This window comes from Microtus ochrogaster, chromosome 4 (assembly GCF_000317375.1).
Source record: "Microtus ochrogaster isolate Prairie Vole_2 chromosome 4, MicOch1.0, whole genome shotgun sequence".
Lineage (NCBI taxonomy): Eukaryota > Metazoa > Chordata > Mammalia > Rodentia > Cricetidae > Microtus > Microtus ochrogaster.
In genome coordinates, this window is record NC_022011.1 from 17,439,076 (window position 1) to 17,463,487 (window position 24,412).

The 24,412-nt window shown below is 45.8% G+C and overlaps 1 protein-coding gene across 1 annotated transcript in view; it reads right to left on the reverse strand.

Moving 5' to 3' along the window:
- The window catches only part of Hydin (HYDIN, axonemal central pair apparatus protein), a 332,133-nt gene that overhangs the window by 118,318 nt on the left and 189,403 nt on the right, over positions 1–24,412 (reverse strand). The window contains exons 24-28 of the mRNA XM_005345678.3: positions 6,487–6,624; positions 5,621–5,693; positions 2,380–2,490; positions 1,943–2,152; positions 919–1,056 (exon numbers count right to left, since the gene is read on the reverse strand). Coding sequence (XP_005345735.1) covers positions 919–1,056; positions 1,943–2,152; positions 2,380–2,490; positions 5,621–5,693; positions 6,487–6,624 — 670 coding nt within the window. The remainder of the gene's footprint in view (positions 1–918; positions 1,057–1,942; positions 2,153–2,379; positions 2,491–5,620; positions 5,694–6,486; positions 6,625–24,412) is intronic.

Genomic DNA, 24,412 nt, shown 5'->3' on the forward strand with positions numbered 1-24,412 from the left:
CGAGTCAGGTGCCTCCTAACCGTTGCCAGTGACTCCAGTTTGAGGGCTCTGACGTCCCTCTCTGGTCTCCTTGGGCACTCACCCACATAGATAAAAATAAAGTCCCCAAAAGACTATGAATAACTATAAATTAATAATAAAGTTTTTTAAAAACTATTTTCTAGCGTTTTATAAAAATCATGTGTCATCTTCAGGAGGAGAAAAATTCAACAAAAGGTTTTAGAAACTGTGAGATCAATACAGTATCATCAGGAGCCACATCCCCTTGCTTCGAAAGCCACAGTGACTCTTTCAAGGCTGTGGGTGTTTTCATACGTGCAGAGGAATAGTTGCTTTGGTACAGCTTGTATGGGGGAAGCTCCCAGGAACTGCAAGGACATTTGATCCTGGTGGGAAACACTCTCCCCACCATTGAAATAGTATCTCATCAGACAGGGTGACCTTAAATGTAAGGGTCTCCTTCCTATGCCTCCAGAGTGCTGGGATTTGAAAGGTGTACCACATCCAACTAAAATCAATGATTATCATGGGGAAAATCCATAGGTTGTATTTAATTGGTTCATCATGCATCCATGGTACCTGGAAATGGGTAATGTAGGACTTGATAAATGTTTCTTTAATGAAGAATGTCCCTAAGTCTATCTTTCTATCAGTCTATCCATCAATCCGTCTATTGACGAGGTTCATATAACCAATGTTGGCCTCAAACTTGCTAAGTAGTCAAGACTGGCCTCCATCAAACAACTGGTCCTCCTGCTTCGCTCTCCTGAATGCTGGGATTACACATGTGCACCATCATAGTTGACTCCAAATTCTCAGTTCTAACTAAAAAAGCCACACCTGCGGTACTGGCAGTAGTGATCCCCGGCCTGGGTATGGCTTGTCTCTCTGGTGTGAGCCCTCTCAGTCCAGACTCACCGACAGAGGCAAGATAAGTGGTACTCCAGGGAGAAGATTCTGTGGCGAAGACTGGTAGTTAGTCAGAACCTTGAACTCAAAGCCAACTTTCCCAATATTTTTCAGTGTGATTTCGCGCTCCATGACATGGTCAAACAGCTGGAGAGAGAACAGGAAGAAGGGCTGTTACCTGTCTGGGGCTTCTGCTCTTGCCCTGACAAAGGGGATCAGCACATGTGCCCTACAGACACTCCGTAAGACACTGATCAGTTGGTTGGCCCACCCTATTGTCTGCCCTATCTATGGCCTGCGGGAGTGCATGATGGTCTGGCCCTGTGGAATGACATTTCCATAACTCGGGGCAACACAACAGCAGGATATCTGAGAGGAGCTTCGGTGAGGGTCCAGTGACGATGGTCTGTCAGAGGCCTTGAGCCAGACCAGTGACTCATTGCAACAAACATCTTGCAGGTGGGGCTGATTGGACAAAAGGGTAAACTGTGTGACACTCCACAGCTCCTGACACCACTGGGATGTGTGTAATCCTGGCACTTGGGAGGCGGAGGTGGGAGGATCAGGAATTGAGGTCATCCCTTGGCTGCACAGTGAGTTTGAGGTAAGCCTGGTTGCATGAGACCCTGCCTCTAGAAATCAAACCCCAAAACATCGAAACAAAAATCTAGGCATGGCTCGATGAAGTCCTGTAGTGTGATTAGTGTGACTGAGTGGGACATAGGTGGGTGACTTGGAAATACTGGGTGCTGAATGTATGTGGGGTGTGTGGGAGAGTGCAGCAAAGAGCCTTGGGCATTGTAAATGGAGGGGTGTGGGAAAATAGTGCTAACGAGAGAAAGAGAAGGACCACAGCAGCTTCTGGATGGAAAAACGAGCATCTTCTCATGTTTAACTTGAGGAGACAGTGAGAAATGCAAGGGAAAATGGTTGCAAACAGGGGGACCGGGGCAGGGGAGCTGATTACTGATGTGTGATGATTCAAGAGAGATTCAAGGGTAAGGGCTACAAGCCATGTGTAAGTCTGCAATACCTGTAGTCCGTAGTTAATGTCCTTGGTGTCAAAGGAGTAGCTGACCAGGGAGGCCTCTCCCTTCAGGACTATCTCATAGGTGGGCCCTCCTTCCACTTCACACAGAGCTTTGGCCTTTGCAATGATGTCACAGTGCCCATAGAAGGTAAATGATATCTGCTGGCTGCTGTATGGCTGCAGAACTCCATAGAGGGGCAAAATGTCAAACACCTGCAGAGAAAGTCACCCCACATGGGAACAGCGGTCATGGTGGCGGGTCTGCAGCAGATGAGTTAAATTTTGTCAGTGAGCGGACTCATTCCGGACTTTTAACTGAACTCTTGGATATGTATGAAGGTAACAGTGGAGACACTCTGGGCAGATGCTTGGTTCTAATACAGAACAGGTGCTTACACATATCAGTGCTGGGTAATCAGGGACCCCGGGAGACCACTTACTTCTTCTATGCCGATGGAAAACATCTCCTCCTGCTCAAAGATCCACAGGGATTCTGGGTAGTCCGCCTGGCTCTGGCTTCTTTCTGTTTCTGCGGAGCTGTATTTTATTGCCTAGAAATGGAAAAGGGAGGAAAAGCTAGCAAGCATGTGCAGCTTGTCATCAGTGCACACCTCTCCATCCCTGTGAGAGAGAGGAAATAAAGCAGATATGATGACAGGACTGGGACGCGGGGGATGGAGAGATGGCCCAGAGGCTAAGAGCAGGTACTGCTGTCCCAGGGGACCTCAGTTTGGGATCCCAGCACCTATCTTGAGTGGCTCAGAGGCACCTGTAACCCCAGATCTGGGTCTCTCTTCTGGCCACCATGGGCACTGCACGCATGTATATATATACCCTCCCCAACACAAGTATATGTAAGTAAAAATACCATTCAAAAAAACGGAACATTTTTTACTATGACAAATTGGACAATGCTCAAAATGTACATATATGTACGTACACAGCAGAGTTATTTTAACAGGGAGCTCTGAAAGCAAGCTGTCTGCCCACCAGCGACAGCACGCTTTAAATAAAGCGTGCGTGGTACCTGTCTACCCACAGAGGATGACACAATGTGTATTTGTTGACCAGGAATGAGAGAAAAGGTGGATTCATTCATGTGAAATTGCACAGCCTCGTGTGAGTCACAGCCTGAAGGCAGAGTGGGTGCAGACTCATTCTGAGGTTTGCATATGCAAAGCAGTATCTGGGAGACGCCAAGCAGTTTGCTAGTAGTTTTCTTATGAATGAAGGGTTTCAGAGGAGCTTTGCTTTGATTTTTCTGTACTGAATGAATTCTTGATGACAAGCATCTCTGAGGATGGAAATTAATGAACATTCAGAAGACAAATGTGTGACATTAAAAAGCAGGGAAAAATTTAAGGAAAGAAAAGACAATTAATGGTTATATATAGTACATATGTATGTATGTATCTCTGTCCTGTGTTATATGTGTCTGTCTATATCCCATGTGATGGAATTGTCTTCAAGAGCATCACTTAGAATATTAAAAGTAGTTGGTACATATTCATGATACAAATTTAAAATATTAAAAGGTATATAGCTAAGAAAATAATACTTCCACCAATATTCCTTTATCTTTCCCCTGGGACAGCAGTACCACATTCCAATATCTTTCTTCAGTTGTCTCTTAGGTAACCACTGGTTGGGTTTTGATAGGTTTCACCTGATTATTTTCTTCTTTTGACTAATTTTTAAAATTTTATTTAAAAATATTTTGATGTATTTATGCATGCATTTGAGAATGGGTAAGTGCAGAAGTGGAGTTGCCCATGGAGGGCAGAGATGATGCCAGATGCTGTGAAGCTGGAGTTACAGGTGGCTGTGGCCCTCCTGATGTGGGCACTCGGAATGCACTCTGGAAGAGAAGCAAATGCTCCTAACTGCCGAGCCACCTCTTCAGGCTTTATTTGACTAGAACTTATGGAAGATACACTATGAACCAGTTCTAGGTTCTGGAGATAAAATGGTGACCAGAACAGGAAAAAGAAAACCTCTGCCTTCATGATGCTTGTACTTCTTAGATATTCTATACATACGCAAATATATCTATTTTGCCATTTCAGAAACATAGACTGCCAAGTCTCCTGGCTAGACTGCTTGACACACGCATGCATCCTCTCACTGAAGTTCCCACCAACAGAGACAATGTAAAAAATGTTTACAACTGTGCAAAGTTTATTAAGTATTCAGTAAGTGCTAGTTGTTGGGGCTGGAGAGATGGCTCAGTGGGTGAAATAATGGCTGCTCTTGTAGGGATCCGGTTTTCTATTCCCAGCAACCACCTGACAGCACATAACCATCTGTCCAGTATCAGGGGATCTTATGCCCTCTACTGGTCTCTGTGGGCACTGCATGCACATGTGGCCCATACACACATGCAGGCAAAAATCACATACATAAAAATTAAAAAAAAATAACTATTAGTTTTTGTTTTTATATAGTTTTGCCTTGACTTAAATGGTTGAGCACTATGCACACACTTTAGTGGTTGCCCGTTTTCACCTAGCACTTTTGTATTTAATACTTTCAAGTTTATATTAGAGAATCTGTTGGTTTTTTATAATAGAATTACATTCCATTGCACTGCCTTGTGCAGATGCAATTTGGCTTATTCAGTTACTCTCCTGTTGGAAGAATTGTTCTTTCCAAAATGTTCTTGTCTTTTTAAACAAAGCTGTGATGTACAAGTCTAGTTACATCTGCATATAAACACAGGGGCATATCTGGAGAATAATTTAAAAGAGGAAAAATGTGTTTTAAATATTGAAACACCTTCCAAGTTACTTGTCATAGAGGTTATATCAGTTTGCTCCACTGCCTGTACATATGAAAATCTCTGCTCATGTGTATTCTTTGCCATGACTGTGTCTTAGCAAAGTAATTCATTTTGCTTTCTTTTTCATTTTTTCCTGCTATTTCCAAGGTGTAATAAAAATATCTAGTGGAGAACTTTGTGTCTCCAATGGATTTCTTCGTCTGTTATTCTTGAGGGAGTATTGAAGGGTATGGATTCTAAATGTATGTATGTGGATTGTGGGCATGTTGTATATGGGAGTGTTTATGTACATGCATATGTTTATTGTGTTCACATGGGAGAGCAGGTGCCAGTACCTATGTGTGTACATGTATGTGGAGGCAAGATGTCAATGTTTACATCTTCATCATTCTCCATCTTATTTTATTGAGATAGGGTCTCTCACCGAATCTGTAGCTCACCACCAGTTCGGCTAGACTGTAGGCCTTTCTCCACACCTGTCACTCCAGTGCTGGGATTACCGATGTGTGGCGCAGAGACTGGCTTTTATCTGACTCGGGGCCTCATGCTTGTACAATCGGCACTTTAAGCACTGAGCTACTTCCCTGGCCTGCAGCTAGCTCTCAGCTTGCCTTTGCAGATGCTACAGTGCTCCTGAGAAAGGTACTTTTCCATTGGCAGCCCATGGCAGTGAGGGGGAAGAGCCTGGAGATGCCCATTTTTCACTTTCAGAAATTGTGTCTCGAGGTATCCCAGGTGCTCACTGAGGTGTTCACTCTGGGGAAGAGGTGACCTGGACAAAGCTACCCAGCCCCATGCCAGCTCCATCCCAGTCTTGCGCATGGCACGCTGCCCCTATCTCTTCTCTGCTTTGGGAAGAACCTTTTCCTTGCTAGCCCTGCCCAGGAGTAAAGGAACCATACTTCTGAGATCACGGTGGAGGCTGCGCGCTTTTTGATTTCTTCAGGTCCAGCTTCATCATCCATAAGGATAGTCCTGGGGAGTTGGAGGAAAGGAGAGAATCACTCACTTGGCAGCCATCACCATCAGTCTAGCTGTACCCCCACCTTCCTCTTTCTCTTTGCCATATCCCAGAGTAAGTCTAGAGTATCACTGAAGGGACACTTTCTCCAAGAGCTCAGATGGCAATGCTCAGCTGTAGAGTGAGCCTTTACACTGCTCATTTTCCAAGAGGACACCCTTTCCTGATGCATCAGGTTCATGTCCTATTTTTTAAAAAGCATCCTGGGAAGCATGGGCAATTCTTCAGACAGTTTGGACAAGCCCTCAGTCCTCAATGTTCAAGTTCGCATTTTTTTTTAAATTTTGTTTTTGAGCCTGGGTTTCACTATATAGCCCAGGCTGGCCTCAAACTCATAATCCTTTTACCTCAGCCTCATGAATATTGACATGGCAGGCATGTGCCACCATATCTAGCTAAATTTCATAATGACTTAGCGCGTTTGTTGTGAGGACACAGCGTTTGATAGGTGGATAGTGATGTTATTTTCTGCTTTCTACCCTGAGTCCCATCCTGTAGGCAGAGCCTTGCTCTGTGGAGGAGCAATGGGAAGGAAGGACTTAGTCCCCCAGGATTCAGAACTCTGTATGCCACTGGACAGTAGGGATGGTTCCCAGCTCTCTAACCCAGAGAGTCAGTGGTGGGTCTAACACAGAATCTACCCATCTAACTGTTGACTACGATGTGTCTGCATGGACAAGGGAGGGATGGGTGTTGAGAATGTAAGTTCAGTGAGAGAAAAGAACCACACTGGCCTTGCCTACTTACTTGATAGAATCGCTAAAGTCCATCTCAGTAGACTCTACCATCGGCAGGGCTGCTGGCGAGCTGGCGGTAACTGAGGTTGCTGGGACGGACTCCATCTGGGACGTGAAAGCGCTGTACGGCTTGATGCAGGGTGCAAACCTACCAAGGCAAGGACACATTGCAAACTGAAGATTGTTGGCCCCTGGGCTTTCATTTTCATATCCTATACTGGAAAGATCTAGAAGGAAAGCCTTGAGCTTTCTTGTACTTGTCTTTTAAAAATCTCCACAGCCTCACCCCATCTCAGCCTGGATCCAGGATTTCCCTTCTGAGCAAACACTGACCCCTGAGATCACCTATACCATTTTCCCCCTCATCCCTGGCTGAATGTTAAATGTGAGCTGCCCCAGGACTTGTTTCTAACAGGGTACCAGAGACAGTGCCTGGACCACATGGCCAGGCCTAGACAGGAATGAATAAGGATCTGTTCCCAGACAACCAGAAAGCAGAGCTGGGACTAGGGTGAGCTATGTGGGGTCCTGGAAAACAATGACCCCATCCCTTACAATGCTGACTCAGCCCCTTGCTTAACACATCCCAGTGCTGGCCCTATTGCTGAGCTCTGCTGCCAGTCACATCCTGAGTAAAGGAGCTCAGGGAAATTAGGTGGCTGCACTTGTAGTAAGAACCCCATATGTTCAGGTTTTGTCAGAGGCTGTGGGAGTTGCAGCAGGTGACAACTAGTGTCCAGATGTCAACCCACCAGAGGAGCGCTTCTCTGATGGAGGAGAATCCCATCCAGGCAAGACCTGTGGGACCACCGACTCTGGAAACTGTTGTCCTGTCTATAATTTCACACATGCAAAAGCAGCTATGGTGTCTCCCCAATACCTGCATTGTAGTGTGTAACCTCATGTGATGTGTATGTGTTATCTTATGATGGCATCTGAATGTTATGGACACATATATCTGGGATGGTCAGGAAGATGACTTCTCACTAAGCTGTATAATTTTGATGTATAGAAAATATACTAGGATATGCTTCATAACTACATCTATTGTCCCACAAGTGCTGTAAGACACTTAAAAGCCTGCTATGTTTCTCTTATTCAAACTATACACGGTTAGCTCATTTTAACCTTGGAGCAAGTTCAAACTAGACTGAATGTTTCTGTAAATGGATCAAAAGTTAAAAACTTTACAGATATGCACAAGGTCAGGGTTGCAGATGTCTAACAAAGGTTATTAACACAAAGCAACCTAAAAATTATGTCAATTCTTCGCTTGTCAAGTCTGGCTGATAAGACCTGATTCTTTGTGCAGATCTTGCTGTGGTTTGTCTCACCTGGGCACTGTGCCCCAGCCTCTGTTCACAGTCATATACCTGGAACCTTGAAACCTTGTGTTGCCATGGTAAATGGCTCCATACTTACCAATTACTGAAAGAATGTGCTATGATCAATAAGATGTAACTCTTGTAACATTTTTTTTTGTTGCCTCAAGCCTCCTTTAAAAAATGTATTTAAGCGAGGTGAACAGAGAAGCAAGGGAGAACTGGAACAGAGAATTGAAACAAAGGAGAACTAGAAAGAACTTAGAAGACAGTTAGAGGACAGAAAGATAGATAAGGAACATGATTCCAACAGCACAGGTGGGAGTTTATTCTGTAGCTCTCAGATAGAAGAGCCCGAGTTCAGTTTCACTACACCATGGAGCTTTTTTTCAAACCCTGGGAGTAACCTTGAGAGCTGGTCTTTCATGCTACTAGTAAGGTGTCACCCATTAGATTAAAAAGGCCTTCGGATGTCACTAAGGCCAAGGCCAAGGCTCACTCCCATTCCACTTCTTCCTGTGCTCCTCCTCTTCTTTCTTGTTCTGGCCTCCTCCTCTTCCTCCTCATCTTTTACTATGTGTTCCAACCCAGTTCACTTATCCAGTCCTCCTGGCCACATCAGAGCCCAGGCCAGCAGAAGGCCCTGGCACTGTTCTATCTTCTCTGTGCAGAAGGAAAGCCTCCCAGCTCACCACAGATCCTAATCTGTTTGGGATGATGCCCACTTCCCACTGAGGCCTGGAGTGTGGTTTCCTAAATTATGGGCACCCTATTACCGAGTTCTGATTTCTGCCTCTCCAATTTTACCTAATAAAGCAATTTTATGGAGGTGTGGTTCACTTAGAAAACAAACTCATTAGCATATGATTTGATGAAATTTTACAAATACATGGACCCAAATACCTACTGCCCCATGTGTAGACAGACTATCATCCCCCAGAAGTCACATGCCATCCTTGTGGATTTGTGCTTTATGGCACGGTGGATACATTCTGCCCACAGTTTTATAGAGATGGAGTCTGTCTGGCATCTATACTTACTGGTGCCTAGCTTCTTTAATTCAACATGAACATTTTGAGATTAGTGTTGGTATGTGGAACAGTACTGTTTTAAAAAATGGAGTAGTACTCAGTAAAATGGATACTTAACCTATTTTCTTGTTGTTGGACACCCAAACTGTTTCTAGCCTTTGGATGCTATTAATAAAATTGCTATGAGCATTTGTGTATGAGTCTTTATGTGGACACATGTTTATTCTCTGCTTTTACTTGGATCTGGTATGTTCTCCCAAAGGCTTGTGTGTTAAGGCTTGGTCTGTGGCTCAGTGCTACTCATAGGTGGTGGAAGTTTTGGGAGGCAAGACCTAAAGGCCCTTGGTCACTGAGGATATACTACTAGAGGGGATGATGGCAGAAGGAAGCTCTCTTCTTCCTCCCTTGGCTCTATGGCTCAGGATGAGCTAAATGGTTTTAGTCTGCCTTATATCCCACCATGATGTATTGCTTTGTCCCAGGCCCAAAAGAAACAAGACCAGTCAACTATGGGACTGATGCCTCTAAAACTGTGAGCCAAAACAAGCCCTTCCTCTTTATCAGATGACTAACTCAGGCGCTTGTTATAGTACGGAACACTGGTTGGCTCATTCTTTTTCCATAAGTTCCTTTGTAGGGAGCTGTTGGATTATACGACCTATGCACATATAACATGAAAGGAAACAGAAACAGTTACACTTGGTGTTCAGATCAGTTTAAGCCATTCAATGCTTACATGGTGACAGCACATTACGTATATACTAGTAGGCCTATTTTTTAAGGGAATGTTTTACATGATTACTACAAATGAAATCTTAGTTTTAATTCATTTCACAAATCAACAGGGGAAAAAAAGCAGTGTTATTTATTTGCCTAATGAAGGCTCCAAGCATAGGCAGCATTGCCTGCTGTTTTTAAGGAGGAAGATCAGTTTACTTTCCCGTGCGGAAACCCAGGGCTAGCACCATCTGTAACTGGGCTCATTACAGAACCACGAGCATCTGGAGGGAAGGGTCTTCTCAGCCCTGCTGCACAAACTCTGTTCCACAGAGACCGTGCTCAGTGGACATTCGGTTGGCTGGCAGTGCAGGTGGTTAAATGAGAGCGGGAGAGCAGTGTGCTGCACTCCCCCCCCCCCAATCTAGGACGTTCTTATCTTTCCCAAGCTCTCACTGGGCTTGTTCTAGAACAGATGTCTTTAGTTGACCCTGATTTCTTTGCAGAGTCTCTCAGTTGGGTGGGTACAAAAAAAAATCTCCAAGAAACTTAATACAATAAAGATGCTCGGCCCCATCCTTGGGCAGATTCAGGTCCAGGGTATGGCCCAGGAGATAGTCTTAAGTTGTCCCAGATGCTCCCAGTGATGAGCAGCCACCATGGGTGGGAAGTCGCTGTGATAGCTCAGGATAGAGCCGATAATTAATGTGGGGTTAACACCACAGCCTCACCAGCTAGGGACAGTGAAAAGCAGCAAAGGGCAGTCCTGAGCACTTATTAAATCACCCCAGGTCAGCAGAGGTGCCTGGGGGGACCCTATGCTGGGTCACTGTGCACAGAACATCACTCTCTCATTCAGCATAGGCACTCTCCCCCCGGGATGTCTTCCAGATTGAAGAGAGAGCATGTGGGAACACCTGTCAAGGAAAAATCCAAAGCTGTGGAGTGTCTGCACACCCAGGGAAAACAACACCTCGACTGGGAAGTGAGAAGTCTCTTTGGAAACAAGCAAGAGTTTAATCTAATGAGACTTTTAGCAGAATGGAGGCTTTAATTTATTAAAACCTACCCCCCCATCCAAACCCAACATTGGTATAGTTCTCCTCCCCACAAAAAAGATTCTTTTTGCCTTCAGGTATAGATGATTGCTTTCCTGTCATGCTGGCTCTCACAGGATTAGACTCCATTATTTCTAAAAGAGAGTGTGCAGCAATCAAGAAAAAAAATCAATATTGCTCCCATTCTAGAAGAATCGCTGAGGACAGCAGGAGAGGACACACCCTTGGGCCATGGCAGCATCCTCTGAGCGTCAAACACAGGCTGATGAGCTGCACCGAGCCAGGCTCAATACCAACCTTTGTGCCACGCGGTAAGAAAGGTCCACCACGGTCCTTTCCAGCCCCCCCGTGCACGGCAAGCGCAGCATAACAAAAACAAAAGCCAAGAATGAGCTTGTGCTTCGGCTGCATGGTAGTTCTCAGGAGAGAACTATGTGTAGGCGAGAGGTGACAGACATCCACTCAGGTCTGGGCAGTGAGGTCCAGGTGGTGGGCAGAGACGGTGGTCAGGACAGGGAGCTTCGCAGTACACACCGTGACTGCTGGTCCATTACACTGGGTTCTGGAAGTGTCCCTTAGAGAGGGTCAGGGCAGCCTCTGGCCTTATGTAAAGGCCTGCAGATGGGCTTTCCCTGGCTGGACAAGGAGAACCAGCACATGTTACTTTCTGAAGTGATGAGGTGGACATGGATGGCCCATGTCTGGTTCCCCTACTAGGAGGATGTGCTCGCTGCCCGGGGCTGTGGGTTCTGGGAGCACCTGCCCTGATAGAGACAGCCTTACAACACCAAGAATTTCTCTGGACATTTATGTCTTCCTGTAGGAAGGGCTCACAGGTAGGCAAAGAACTGGTCTATGGTTGTGATGCCCAGCCTCCTCATCTGTGAGTGGGACAAACTCTGGTGATTCAACCCACTCCCCAGAGTGCCCTGTGGGACTGACTGAGGTACCTCCATTTTCTCTAGCTTCCCTCACTCTCGTACAGTTTCTCCTGAGGCTTTCCCCCTCAATACTTGGCTTGCAGAACCACCATCCCAGCCTCTGCCTATAAGGAACCCACCATACCAGTAGCTCACAGTTCCAGAGAGGAGAGACCCTGGCTCCCGGCAATCCTGAGGCTGGTGTGTCAGAGAGAGGCATCGGAGTGTGGCTATAACTGAGTACACAATGCTCTGACAAAGCTCTTCATGGCCAAACTCTTCCCCTACTGCCCCAGCCTTCCCGTTCTCCACTCCCCTCACCTGCCCAGGTCTCAGTGAAATTCTCTCAGTGCCAAGAAAGGGCTTTCTCATTGTCGGCCTGTGGAACACACTCTCCCTCTGCACTCTGCACCGGTATTCAGTTCATAGCTATGTAACCTTTCAGCCTTAGCTTCACTGTTTTCACTGGGGGCCCTGACCCTATGGGGTCATATTCACGCTCTCCCAGTCGGCACATTGTAACCTACTCAGCAGCCAGACCTGTCTCCACCACGCTTTCCCTAGCGCGTGACGCTGTATCGAGTTTCAAGGTGATGCTCACTCAACATTTACTGGTGAGGAATTCTATTCGAAAGTCCTACAAGGCTGAGGAGATGGCTCAGCAGCTAGAGTGCTCACTGCGCAAGCATGAGGGCCAGAATCCAGATTCCCCAGCACCCATGTGAATGCCTGGTGGGTGGGTGGGGAGGCCAATCCTCAGAAGGCAGAAACGGGGTCCCTGGGCAAAATGGCTATGTAGGTTAACCAAACCAGTGAACTATGGGTTCAACTGGGGGACCCTTCCTGGATAAATGAGGACGAGAGGGATTAGGGGAGACTCCTGATGTCAACCCTGGGTCTTCACATGGCTGTGAATACACATGCACCTACATACTTATGGGTATGCTAACACACACCACACTTACATAGATATCAGAGGGGAAAATGACTTGCTAATTTTCTGTTTTAAAAAGAGCAAGAAAGGTCATGTTTGGGGCCTGTGAAGATAGTTCAGTGGGTAAAGTATCGTCTGGGCAAGCCCAAGGACCCACGTTATGTTCCCTACCCCTACTCACACACGAACTGGTCATGGAAGGCAGCAAGGAGACAGGTGGGGTCCTGGGGTTTGCCAACCACTCAAGCTGAAATGACAAGCTCTGGGTTTATGGAGAGAAGCTGCCTCAGAAAATAAGGAAGAGAGTGACCTCTGAAACTCCGGCTTCCCCATGTGCACACACACAGATGGCCACACAGGGACATCACACACATACACATGCGATCTTGTTTCTCTAAGTATTGCATTGGATGGTGTAAAAATGACCTCAGTGATCTATCCAATTCCTATATACACAGATCTTCGCAAGGAAATGCTGCCCCCTTTGAACATCAGGTAGAATCTATTTTCTTCAGCCCCTGACTCTGGTCTTTCTTGGCTTCTCTGGCCAACGACGATGCATTGGACAATGTCATGTAAACAGCTAGTTTACCAGCTAGTGTGGCAATTAATATATATTCATTATATCTTAGGGTTAAAATATCTCTTCTTCCTCTTGTTTCTGATTCTCATTTTGAGCAGCTCTCCCTCCCTTCCTTCCTCTTTATTTTCCTTCCCTCCTCCCCCTCCCCGTCTCTCCCTCCTCCCCCCTCCCCTTCTCTCCCTCCGTCTCTCTGACATAATCTACTGATCCCCCTGTTTCCAAAGGGAGCAGATGAAAACCGTTGCTTTGAACTATACGACTCGATGGCACATTTTCCTGCTTCCTAAACTTAAAGTTTCTCATACGCTCCAGCATTTACTGCCTAGATTTGTGGTTTTACATCACAGTTCTTCCTACATGGGAAATCAAATGACAGAAACTGATACGGCTGCTGGAACCATCCCTGCTGGCATTCATTCTAGCTGGGCGCCATGAAGAGGGGGAAGCCAACCACAGACACAGGCACTATGGGAGAAGAGCCTGCCTCAGTCCTTGCTCAGTCCTCAGATGCCATCACGTTTCCAGCACTTCCACCTGGCCATGTGTGCCAAGGGGGAGGTCCTGAGAGCTGAAACTCAAATCCCTGAGGGATTAGGGCTGGACGCAAACTGACTGTCCTTTGGGGCCACCCACAGTGTCTTTAAAGACCGATGCCTAAGACACAACCGCAGAAATTGGGTTTACTCAGCATCAGTCCGTCTGGAAGCTCCTGCTATGATTCCAGTGTGCCTTCAAGGCTGAGAAGCCATGACCCCATTATGGTGGGGAAAACGCCACAGGGAAGATGGTGGGGGAAGTACATACATCAATGGAGCCTGTGTCAGGCAACCACAGCCGTCACTGCTCACCAGCATCCTGCCAGGTACCACTGAATAGCACTGCCCAATTTGATCTCCGCACCAGGATGCCGTAAGTCCCACCGCTTTTCAAATGATGAAACAGAGCAAGCAATTTACTGAGCTGTGTTAGATTGAACCAAAGCTCAAACTCTCAACTGCTTTGCTGGCAACCCTGCTGAGCCACAGGTGCGGGTGTTCCTGGATCGCTTCACTGGCCACTGTCTTGGTGGTAAGTCACAAAACACATCTTCCCAGGCCAAAACACACTGCAATCCCCCACATAAGGAACTTGCAATGCATTGTCTGGAACCTTCCCTGGTAATCTAAGGAAGAGATGACAGTATTGGCTTTGCCCTTGGGGAGATGTCTCAGGAGTTTAGCTGGGAGAGGACTAGGAGACGATAGTTAACAGAATCTACCTTGAAGCTACCTAAAGGGAGTTCTGGGAGACACAGCCACTTCTGCGTAGCTCCAGAAGGTGTCCCCACTGCTACACACTCTCGGAAGGGAGGGACTGCTGATTTCACAGGTAGACTGTGAAATTTCATGTTCAGCTTCAAAGCACTTGAAAAATACTTTCAAAATAGCAAAGTTTTAAAATTCAGTTTCTTTGAGTGTCTGAGCTCCCACAGAGGTAGCTTACTTCAGGGACTTCTAATTAACATGAATACATAGATATACGAACTCCTTATGAATCCTATGACCAAAGGAGCCAAGAAAACCTAACCCAGCCTGGGATGGGATCTGCATCGATAGTCTCCACTGGCTTCTTTAGAAGCTAGCTTAGCTCCCACTGAATCTCTGTGAGGCCGATGTCTGCTGCTGATACTAAAGACACTCAGAAAATGCTTTGAAAGAGTGAACCTGTAACAAGGTGACCAGGGGCCTTTATAGCACCATGAAAGCAGGACAAAGAGGTTTTCTAACACTCAAACCTGAAATGAAAAATGCCCTGACTCGTTCATCTGTGGGGAAGCAGCTGGCATGTCAGGAAACCAGAGCATACCGAATTACAAATAGAACTGGACGGCTGAGACCCAACATGGAGACAGTTTTCCAGTTCAATACAGAATGGGCTAAAGACCTCCCTGACTGAGGGACCTCCCTTTGCTTGAAATCCTGGGTCTCTCGCTCACAGGGTTGCTTCTGGAAGCTCAGATTTGAGAGATGTTTTACGGTTCTCTCGGGCGCTGAGGCTAATCTGGCTCTGGTCAGAAACCTTCACAGCAGGAGAGACATCCTTGGGAGATGGACTGTAGGAAGCCCTGCAGCTCCTCAGAGGGCTCTGGAAACACCAAAGAGGGACTGACCTATTGTTTTCTTTCTCAGTGGACCTCAATTTACTAGTAACAGTGTATGTGTAACAGGAGTGTTGCAACATACGGCGTTTATATACAGCATGTGATTTCACACTAAGAAGAGAGTGGGGAACTGTCTACACACACACACATGCACACACACGCACATGCATACATGCGCACACACGCAACATATACACACATGCACATGCATATGTGCACACACACATGTACACACATGCATGCGAGCATGCACACCACACACACACACACACACACACACACACACACACACACACACACGACAGGGCTTCTCTGGCTGATGCAATCATCACTGACCTTGTTAGAGATGTGGTTTGGGGCTGAGGGATTGACAGGACAGTTAGTTATACCATTTTCTTCCACCACCTGTGAGAGAACCAGTGCCTAACTGAAGAGGAGTAAGAGAGGGGCTAAGACACGGCGCTGTCATGCTGAGAGCAAAGGACAGGGAGTGTGGTGCTATGAGGAGCCAGAGGAAATTATTCCGAGAGAAGAACAGATGGGCAGGCTGGCTCTGCAAAGGGGCAGATGCTGTTTTCTGGGTATGAGAAAACATTCTGCACATTTCCCATACTCTGGGAGGGAAAGAGATGAGCTAACGAGAGGCTAGGGAGATGTCCAGGTGGTACTGCTCTTGCCCTGCATGCACAAAGATGGGAGCTCAGACGCCCAGCACCTATGCAAATGCCAGGTACGCTGGCACAAGTCTGTAATGAGGGACGCACAGACAGCCAGGTCCCTGACACTCTCTGGCCAGCCAGCCTTGCTGAATTGATTAGTGAGAGACCCTGTCTCAAAAAAATTAGATGGTGAGTGATTGGGGACAACATCTGACACTGAATTTTGGTCCATATGTACACAGGCATGTACACACCCACATGGACATGTATATATGTATTTATATTTATATTTATATACACACATATGTACACAGGCATGTACACACCCACATGGACATGTATATATGTATTTATATTTATATTTATATACACACACATATGTACACATACATACCCCCACCCCCACACACAAATTGAGGGTCGAAGGGAAACTGGTGTGTGTGTGGCTCCTGAGTGGGACCTAGTGCAAGATGAGGGTGTGGCTGGCCAGAAGGAAGGTCAGTCCAGAAAGCATGCTGGAGGAAAACTGGGGACCAGTTGCTCTGCCCTGGGACTGCATCAAGCTGAAACCCCAAGCAGACAGAATCATCTCCAAAATGACCATCAACTTATACTTCCGCCAGCCATGTCTGAGCTGCCACCCTCTACCTCCCAACCGCACATGCTCAGGACCTGTCTTATTTTATCCAGTGTGGCAGCTTCCGATTGATTCAACTTCCGGAAGTCAAGGTCACTAAGGAGGTGGTCTATCTCTTCATTCTTTGTTGGTCTCTCATACTTTGGCTTCCGTGAACTTACTGTTTTCTAACCTCGACTTGTCTTTTCCTTCAAGGCTACTGGTCATTATGCATTCTAATCGTTTGAAGAGAATACGCATGCCAAAGATTTCTCTCAGTTTGTGGCTTGTCTTGGCGCTCCTCCTGTGCCTCTTTGATAAACAAAAGCTCTCAAATCTAAGGCCACGTTTGTGAAAATCTTCACTGTGGTTTTGGGTTTTGAGAAATTTTCCATTATTTAGAGATCACTGTTCAATCTTCAAATTTAAAACTAGTTTCACTTTCACATTTAAACTGTGAGCCCCTGTGAAGTTGCTTTCTTTATGGTGTAACTTTAGGAATGTAGTTTGGATTTTTTTCCTTTGTGGGTAACAGATCGTTCTGAGGACAGTTGATGAAGAGCTTCCCTCTGTTCTTGGTTCAACAATTCCATCTTTGTCGTGTTTTTACTAATCTATCATTCTGCTTCTGGGCTCTCTATTCTCTTTGCCTCTCTGCACAAAAGATACCTATTACTACTATACTGTCACATTCGAAGGGGCCTGGCTAATCTCAAACTTTAGCAATTTCACTTAAAATTTAAGACTGACTTGTCAGCATTCTGACTGAAATTGCATTGTGGGTACAGATCATTTTGGCAAAAATGACATCTTCACTAAGCTGAGTCTTTAAAGTCGATGAAAAAGTGTGTCTTATACTCACCTGTGTGTTTAGTGACTTTAAAAAAAACATTAAAAATTGTGTGTGTGTGTGTGTGTGTGTGTGCATGTGTGTGCATGTGTGCGCATGCGTGTTTGTCTGTGCTCACCCACCAGTCATAGCATATGAGGTGGAGGCCAGAAGACAACTTTTGGGTTTTGGTTCTCTCCTTGTGGGTTCCAGGGAATCGAACTTGGGTTGTTATGCTCAGTGGTCAGTGCCTTTGCCTGCTGAGTAATCTCCCTGCCCTGATATGCTTTTTTCTTAATTTAAAAGTCCGTATTTCTTCTCAGACTCTATACCTGGGCTCATTTTCCCTCCCTTACAGACAGCAGGGGACTGTTCTTTGCCGAGGGTGTTGGGAAAGCCCAGGGGGGTTCTGTTGGTAAAGCTATTGCTGACTCGTCTGTGGTGGCTCATGCTACTCTCCCAATTAAAACCCTCCTGAAGCTTGCGACATCTGGAAACTAAGTCAAACTTTTCAGCATGGTTCACGGCCCCTCCCTGGTTTACCTCACAGAACTTTCTAGCTATACATCCTTCATTGCCCTGATGATGGGCTTCTGTTGCTACAGTCTCATTTTTTTTCCATGGTTTCCTCCTTTGCTTAATGTTTTTAAAGTAAATACTGTAGGCAGTCAGATGGGGCTTCCTGAAATTCTTACGTTAAGCTCCCAATTCACGGAAACTCAGAAAAAAAAAAAAAACCCAGTATCTTGTTAGAGGTTTGGAAACAGCATCTTGTTAGAGGCAACTAAGTCAAAATGAAACCACTGGGTAGGTTGCAACACAGCTTGACTGTTCCCAGGAAGGGGAAAACTGCTTCCATGCCTGCAGCGGGAAGGTGTCGTGAAGACCCAGAAGCTGCCAGTCTGCAAGCCAAGAGAGGCAGGAAGCAGATCCTTCCCTCAGGGTCCTCAGAAGGAACCCAACCTCAGCTGCACATTGATCTCCAGCTTCTGCCTCCAAAACTAGGAGAGAAGAGAAAACAGGGTTCTGTTGCTGAGGCCACTGTTTGTGGAATCTTTTCTGTGAGAAACCTTGTCAGCTCATTTATACCTTAAAATAAAGCAAGACAACAACGAAATTGCTATTTTGGCCCAACATAATACAGAAAATGGAAGTGTTCCCCTCCTTGTCTTCTGTTCCCTGAAAAGTCCCTTCTTGATTCCTGTGGCTGCTTTCTTCTGTTTCTCTTACGGGGTCTACTTCTCAGCCTCTAAGTTTTTCTCCTTTAAGTAAACATTCTAATCTTGATCTTTCAAGGAGACTCGATTGTTAGCGCCAGCAAGCGGACTCTCCTAGATCCCCCTCTGCAAACTCATTAAGGACCACGGCTGAGGGAGGGGTAGTCACAGAACACTAAGCTTCTTTCATGCCTTCAGGGGGACTGAGCAGGACTCAGACTTTGTCTTTATTGTTGCCATTTTCTGTTCCTTCCAGAAGTTCTTAAATGAAGACACAGACCATGAGGCTGAACTGTGTCACGAGGAGCTAAGCTATACAAATGGTAGAGATTTACAGATCTGACTAAAAATTACTCACATGCACCATGGGTAATGATCCTGTCGCCAACCTGGTGGCCATGCCTCCCGCTGGGGCCTCTCTTTTCTACAGTAGCCGTGTCACTGTGGCGCTCCGTCGCCATCTTTCCAGGCACATTCTTGGATGACCCCGCTTCTCATGGCCTGGCATTTTCATTGACTTCTTTCCTTGGGCTGTAACCCCAGGCACCGACCTTGTCTGTGCCCTTTCCTAGGGCATTTGTCCCTCAGGACGTCATATCCACCCTCCCACTCTGGTGTCCTCACAGGTTCCTACACTGAGTGACGTTTGCGATGTGCAGAGTGGAGAACAAAGTGATCTCAGACCGCGGAGCAAGCTGTAGCTCTGGGTTTCTAGGATCTCTGTCTACACAGACAAAGACTGTTTCCTACCTAATCTCTCTCTCTTTCTCCCTGCCCCCTCCTTCCCTCCTCTCTCAGCCTTTTCCCTTCCTCCTAACCCCCTCCCATCCCAACGCTCTTATTTTGGTGTCTTGTCTGTGTTACTTGGGTTTTATTGTTTAAAAACCCCAGCAATAATTCTTCCTAAATAAGCTTCTTGTAAGCAAGCCTGCTTGGAAGAGGGGATTCTATCATAGCATCTTTAACGGGGTCATGTGTGTGTCTTCCATGCTTGTCTACGCGTTGACCAGGATGAGTCTATCTTTGTATTCACACAGCACATGGTACAACGTGTGAGCAGAGTCTCCACAGAAGGCCTATTTAAATGAAGAGTAGATACTGTAATGAAATATGCAGACGGAACTGGGCTGTGTCAGTAGGAGATAATGTTTAAGGCCAGGGCTTTGTGGTCAGTTGCATCTTCCATGGTGGCCTCAGTGTTGGGGGGACATTCAGGACATTCATTCTGATGCCCCAGGGCTGCTGCAGGACATGTTGCACATGTTGTTTAGTACATGAGAAGTACTCAGTTCTATTTATTGCTGTTGGTCAGAAACCTTCTGGAACCTTCCTCTCACTGCTCCTAATATTACCATATTGAGGGTCTGACTTCATGCAGCTGTCTACAGGAAATATTTCTAACTCAAGACATTTTCTCTGGGCTCTGAAAAGCTGTTAAAAGAGCTTTTTCTCATAGTAAAGATGTGAATTCATTTCCACTGGACTGGTGGTCATGCCTTATGACCTCAGAAGCAGACATGCTGTACTTCATAGGAAAGATCAAAACTGCAGAGCTCAGAAAATTATGACGGTGCCTTAGCAGTTCCCAGGGCTCCATGGTGACAGAGCTGTGCTAGGGATGGTGTCTCACGGCTACTTGCTTTCCCAGGGTCAGAAGGACCTCTGGCTTGTCATATCTCCAGAACACTGGTGAAGTGGTCAGGCCCCTTAAGTACCCTTCCAAGCAGGTGGCATCTAATTTTAGAACTAGACGTCCACGTGGCACAGGACCAGTAAGGGAAACACAATGGGTCCTGTCAGTCATTATGGGGACATCTTTGTTCTCTTCGTCCTGGCATCCATCTTTCCCTTCCCTGCTCAACTGGCTTATCCTTCCATATCCAACCAATTTGTGATCTTCTAAGGCAGTAATAGGAGAAGAATATATTAGCGGGGAGATTACAGCCCTTATTCCCATTGGATTCATCTCTGGATTTCAAATTCTATCATCCTGCTTTAGAAAGAAGCCAGCAAAGAATTTGCCAGGAGAAGGGGCTGGAAAGGCATAAATACCAGCCTCAAGTGTTGCCCAAGACAAGATGGCCACTATCCTGCTTCCCCTGTGGGACCATTCGTCCCTCCTCAGAGCCACCTTCCTAGTGCCTTGGGCTGGCTGTTTATTGATGTATCCGATCCAAACTATTCTCTATGAGGTCAAAAAGAGTATCCATGCTTGCAGAAGTTTAAAGGGTCCTTAGAAGTGCCATTGATGAATGGGAGGGACGCTGAAGTCAGCAAGAGGTCCCTGCAGCCTTCCAACCAAACAGGGCCTCCTTGTGTCCCAGAATGGTCTCAGATTGATTTCAGGGGAAAACATCTCAGAGCTGCCTCTAGGATACCACTTCTCAAATGTGGCTTGGTAGCAACATGACAAAGGTGCCCTTCTTGTCTTCTGTAAAGATGAGTCTGCTAACGGCTGTTTTTTGGTGGATGTTTATGATGGGGACAGACACTGTGCTGAAAGCACCCTGGACGCCTGCTGCCTCAGTTCTCATCTCATTTTACTCAAAACAGCTGAGACTTGGGGAAAATCAGTCACTGCCTAAGGTCATATGGGCCAAGTAGGGCTGGAGGGGTAGGTAGCTCAGTGGTCCAGCATGTCTTCACCCCACACGAGACCTAGGTTCAGTGCTTAGCATCTCACCACTCCATTCCAAACAGAGCACCCGTTGATGCAGGGACCAAATGCAAGTCTGACTTCATTTGATGCTTAACAAGCCCAATGAATTGCTTTGGGGCAGCTGAAGCCTAGGGAGTCAATAAAGCTTTATTGGGCCCTTGAACAGACCAAGGAACTGCTTCTAATCATGGATCTGGCTCATTTAACTACATAGAAGAAGGTCAGGGAGGTCAAGGAAGCCACACACTGGCTAGGACCTACCTGTATTTTTGGATAAGGCCTAGTGTGATGGATAATTTTCCTTGACTTTTAGAATCGCCTAGGAGACACACTTCCAAGTGTGCTAGGGAAAGTGTTTCTATTTTCCCAAGGAGGAAAAACTCATCTTGAATGTGAGTATCATCACCTGAATAAAAAGGACTGAATACATAGGAAAAAGGGAGGACAGCAAGATGGCTCAGCAGATAAATGTGTTTGCCTCCCAGCCTGACGACTTGAGCCTGCTTCTTGGAATCCACATGGTAGAAAGAGAGACTGCTTCCTATAAGTTTTTTTCTGATCTCCATATGCATTCTTCATGACATGTGCTTATCCAGATATGTATAAGTTTATGCACACACACATATACATGCACACAAGAAATAAATGTAAATTTTTAGAAGGCGGAAAAGGATAAGGCAAAATTAGTACCAGAATTTACTTCTGATTTTGGATGCAATGTGACTCACCACCTTGGGCTTCTGTTTACTATACTTTCTCTACCATGATGGACTGACTGTATCCCCTCAAACTGTGAGCTAAAATGAACTCTTCCTCAATCAAATTGTTGTTTTTTTTTTTGGTGAGGTATTATGTAATAGCAACAAGAAAAGCAATTAGAATAGAAACTGGTACTATGAATAGGGTTGTTGATGTGATAAATCTGACCATGTAGGTTTTAGGGCTTTGGAACTAGCTTGTGGGGGAATGTGGATATATTTGGTTCTGTGAGATAAAGAATCCCTGGAATGCTATAAACATGGTATAATGAGGGATTCTGGTGGGCGGTTAGAAGATCAGAGTGTAAAGACTGTGTTCATGAGGTTTCAAAGGGAAACACGGTTTCTATTATCAGCTGGGTTATAAGGTATTCATTGTATTCTGGCAAGGAATCTGGCTATATTTTGCCTATGTCCTTAAATTGTGAGCGAAGCTGAATTAAAACCTGGATGACATTGTTTGGTGGAGAAAATTCCATCCAGGCTGTGGCAGTCACTGCTCATCCATCTTAGTAGATCAACGGTGACAGAGAGCAGACAGATTAAAAAATGTTTGATAAGGAACAGAACACGACGAAGCTTAAAGTTGCAGGCACTATGGGTGTTTGTGAGAGCTGCTGTAAATTTAAAGAGATTAATGCTGTTAAGGAGAATCCTTGCACTCTGCCCTAGAGAATAAGAAAGGTGCCCAGTGAAAGCCAGATCCTTACCCGCTGGAAGCTCTAACTTGTGAAAACACACATTCATCTTAAAGGAAAGTGGCTGAACTTTGAACTGAAGGGATTCCCTACTCTAAAACCACCACCCATGAAAGCAGTTTCCCAATTTCAGTCACCAAGGTGTACAGAGCCATTGTAGATACGGTAGGAGGCCAGATGATATCTCAAGCTGGCAGTAGTACTTGGTAGCTTCAACTTCTTGGGATGATTTTTTAGGCATGTCAAATTCAGGAGTTACAGGGTCTCAGGAAGCTTGAGACAATGGTTCAAAAAAAAAACCCCACTGAGTCTAGGGATGTGTGATATACTTGGATGAAAGAAGGCCCTGAGGGGCCATATTTGAAGTGATGGCCAAGTTGCAATGTAGACCCCAGGATGGTAGAGAAGGCAGCACTATGGGGTATCTGCCAAGGAAACTGAAGGCACAGAGTAGAGCTGGCCTAAGGCGTCTACATATACTGCAGTCAGCAAACTAGACAATTGCCCAAGCCCACTGCAAGTCAGATGACAGCACCAAAAGCTCCAGATGTTAGACTTGTTGTCATTTGCTTTGCTGTGTTTCGGTCTTATTTTGGGCCAATCTTTCCTTGGTATCCTCTTGGTATTCTCTCCCCCTTGTGAATGGGGATGTTTATTAAATGCTACTGTATCTTGGATGCATGTAACATATTTTAAAGTTTTATAGCATGGGTTGACAAGAGTTTGACTTGAATCTCAGAAGAGATTTTGGACTTTGAACTTTAGAACAGTGTTGGAAGTATTGAATTAAAGCTGGGGACTTTAGCAATTTGACTAAAGATACTTTGCATCATGAGATGAGACTTTGGTCTCCAGGGATGGGGTGTTATAATTTAAAGTAAGACGTTTGGGTGTCATGTTGAGAAGTGGTATGATGTTTCATCTTGTAGTGGTGGCTAATCTTCATTGCCAACTTCACTGGCTTTAGGATCATCTAGGCCACACATCTCTGGGTATGTTTGCAAGGATAGTTCCAGAGGAGTTTAACTGAGGAGGGAAGACCCACAGTGTGGCACAGTCCTTTGGGCTAGGGTTCCAGACAGAATAAAAGGAGGAGAATGAAAAACCACACTTAGCACCAACATTCGTCTCTCTGATTCGTGACAGAAGATGTCATGTGACCTGCAGCTTCACATGCCTCGTCGTGACGGACTGTGTCCCCTCAAACTGAGAGTCACAATCAACCCTTCCTTCTTACGCTGCTTTCTTAAGAGCAACGAGGAAATCAGTAGACTCTGCTTTGGCCTTGATGAATGCAGCCTGGTATAAGAAGAGGATTTTCTATCCTTTTCCAAGAGATAAAGAGTTTCTGGGTCTATCATCTTGGTGTCTGAGGATTCCTTGCCTCCAATACTTTAGGATTCTGTGGGGAAGGTTGCACTTGCTAAGGGCCATAGGAGAGTAGAAGGGGATTAGTGGGGCCTAAAAACAGCTACTAAGGCGGAAGAGCTCAGTGTGTCTTAGAGACGTGTGCATTTTATGGAAAATATTAGCTTTAATCACGACCTTCCATTAGGATTCGAAATTACCCCCATTGCACAGGCTAAGAATTCAGGACACAGGGTTCCATGGGTTAGAAGGACAGGACCTGGACTCAAGTTGGCTTTGTCTGGTTCTATAGCTCTGGACCCCAAATACCCTGAATTCAGTACATTTTGGAAAAGTTCTATTTTTCAAGCAAAATAAATCAAAGGATGATGAAGACAGAGGAAACATTGTAGAAATAGGAGCGGCGGGCTGCGTCCCGGCACCCGGC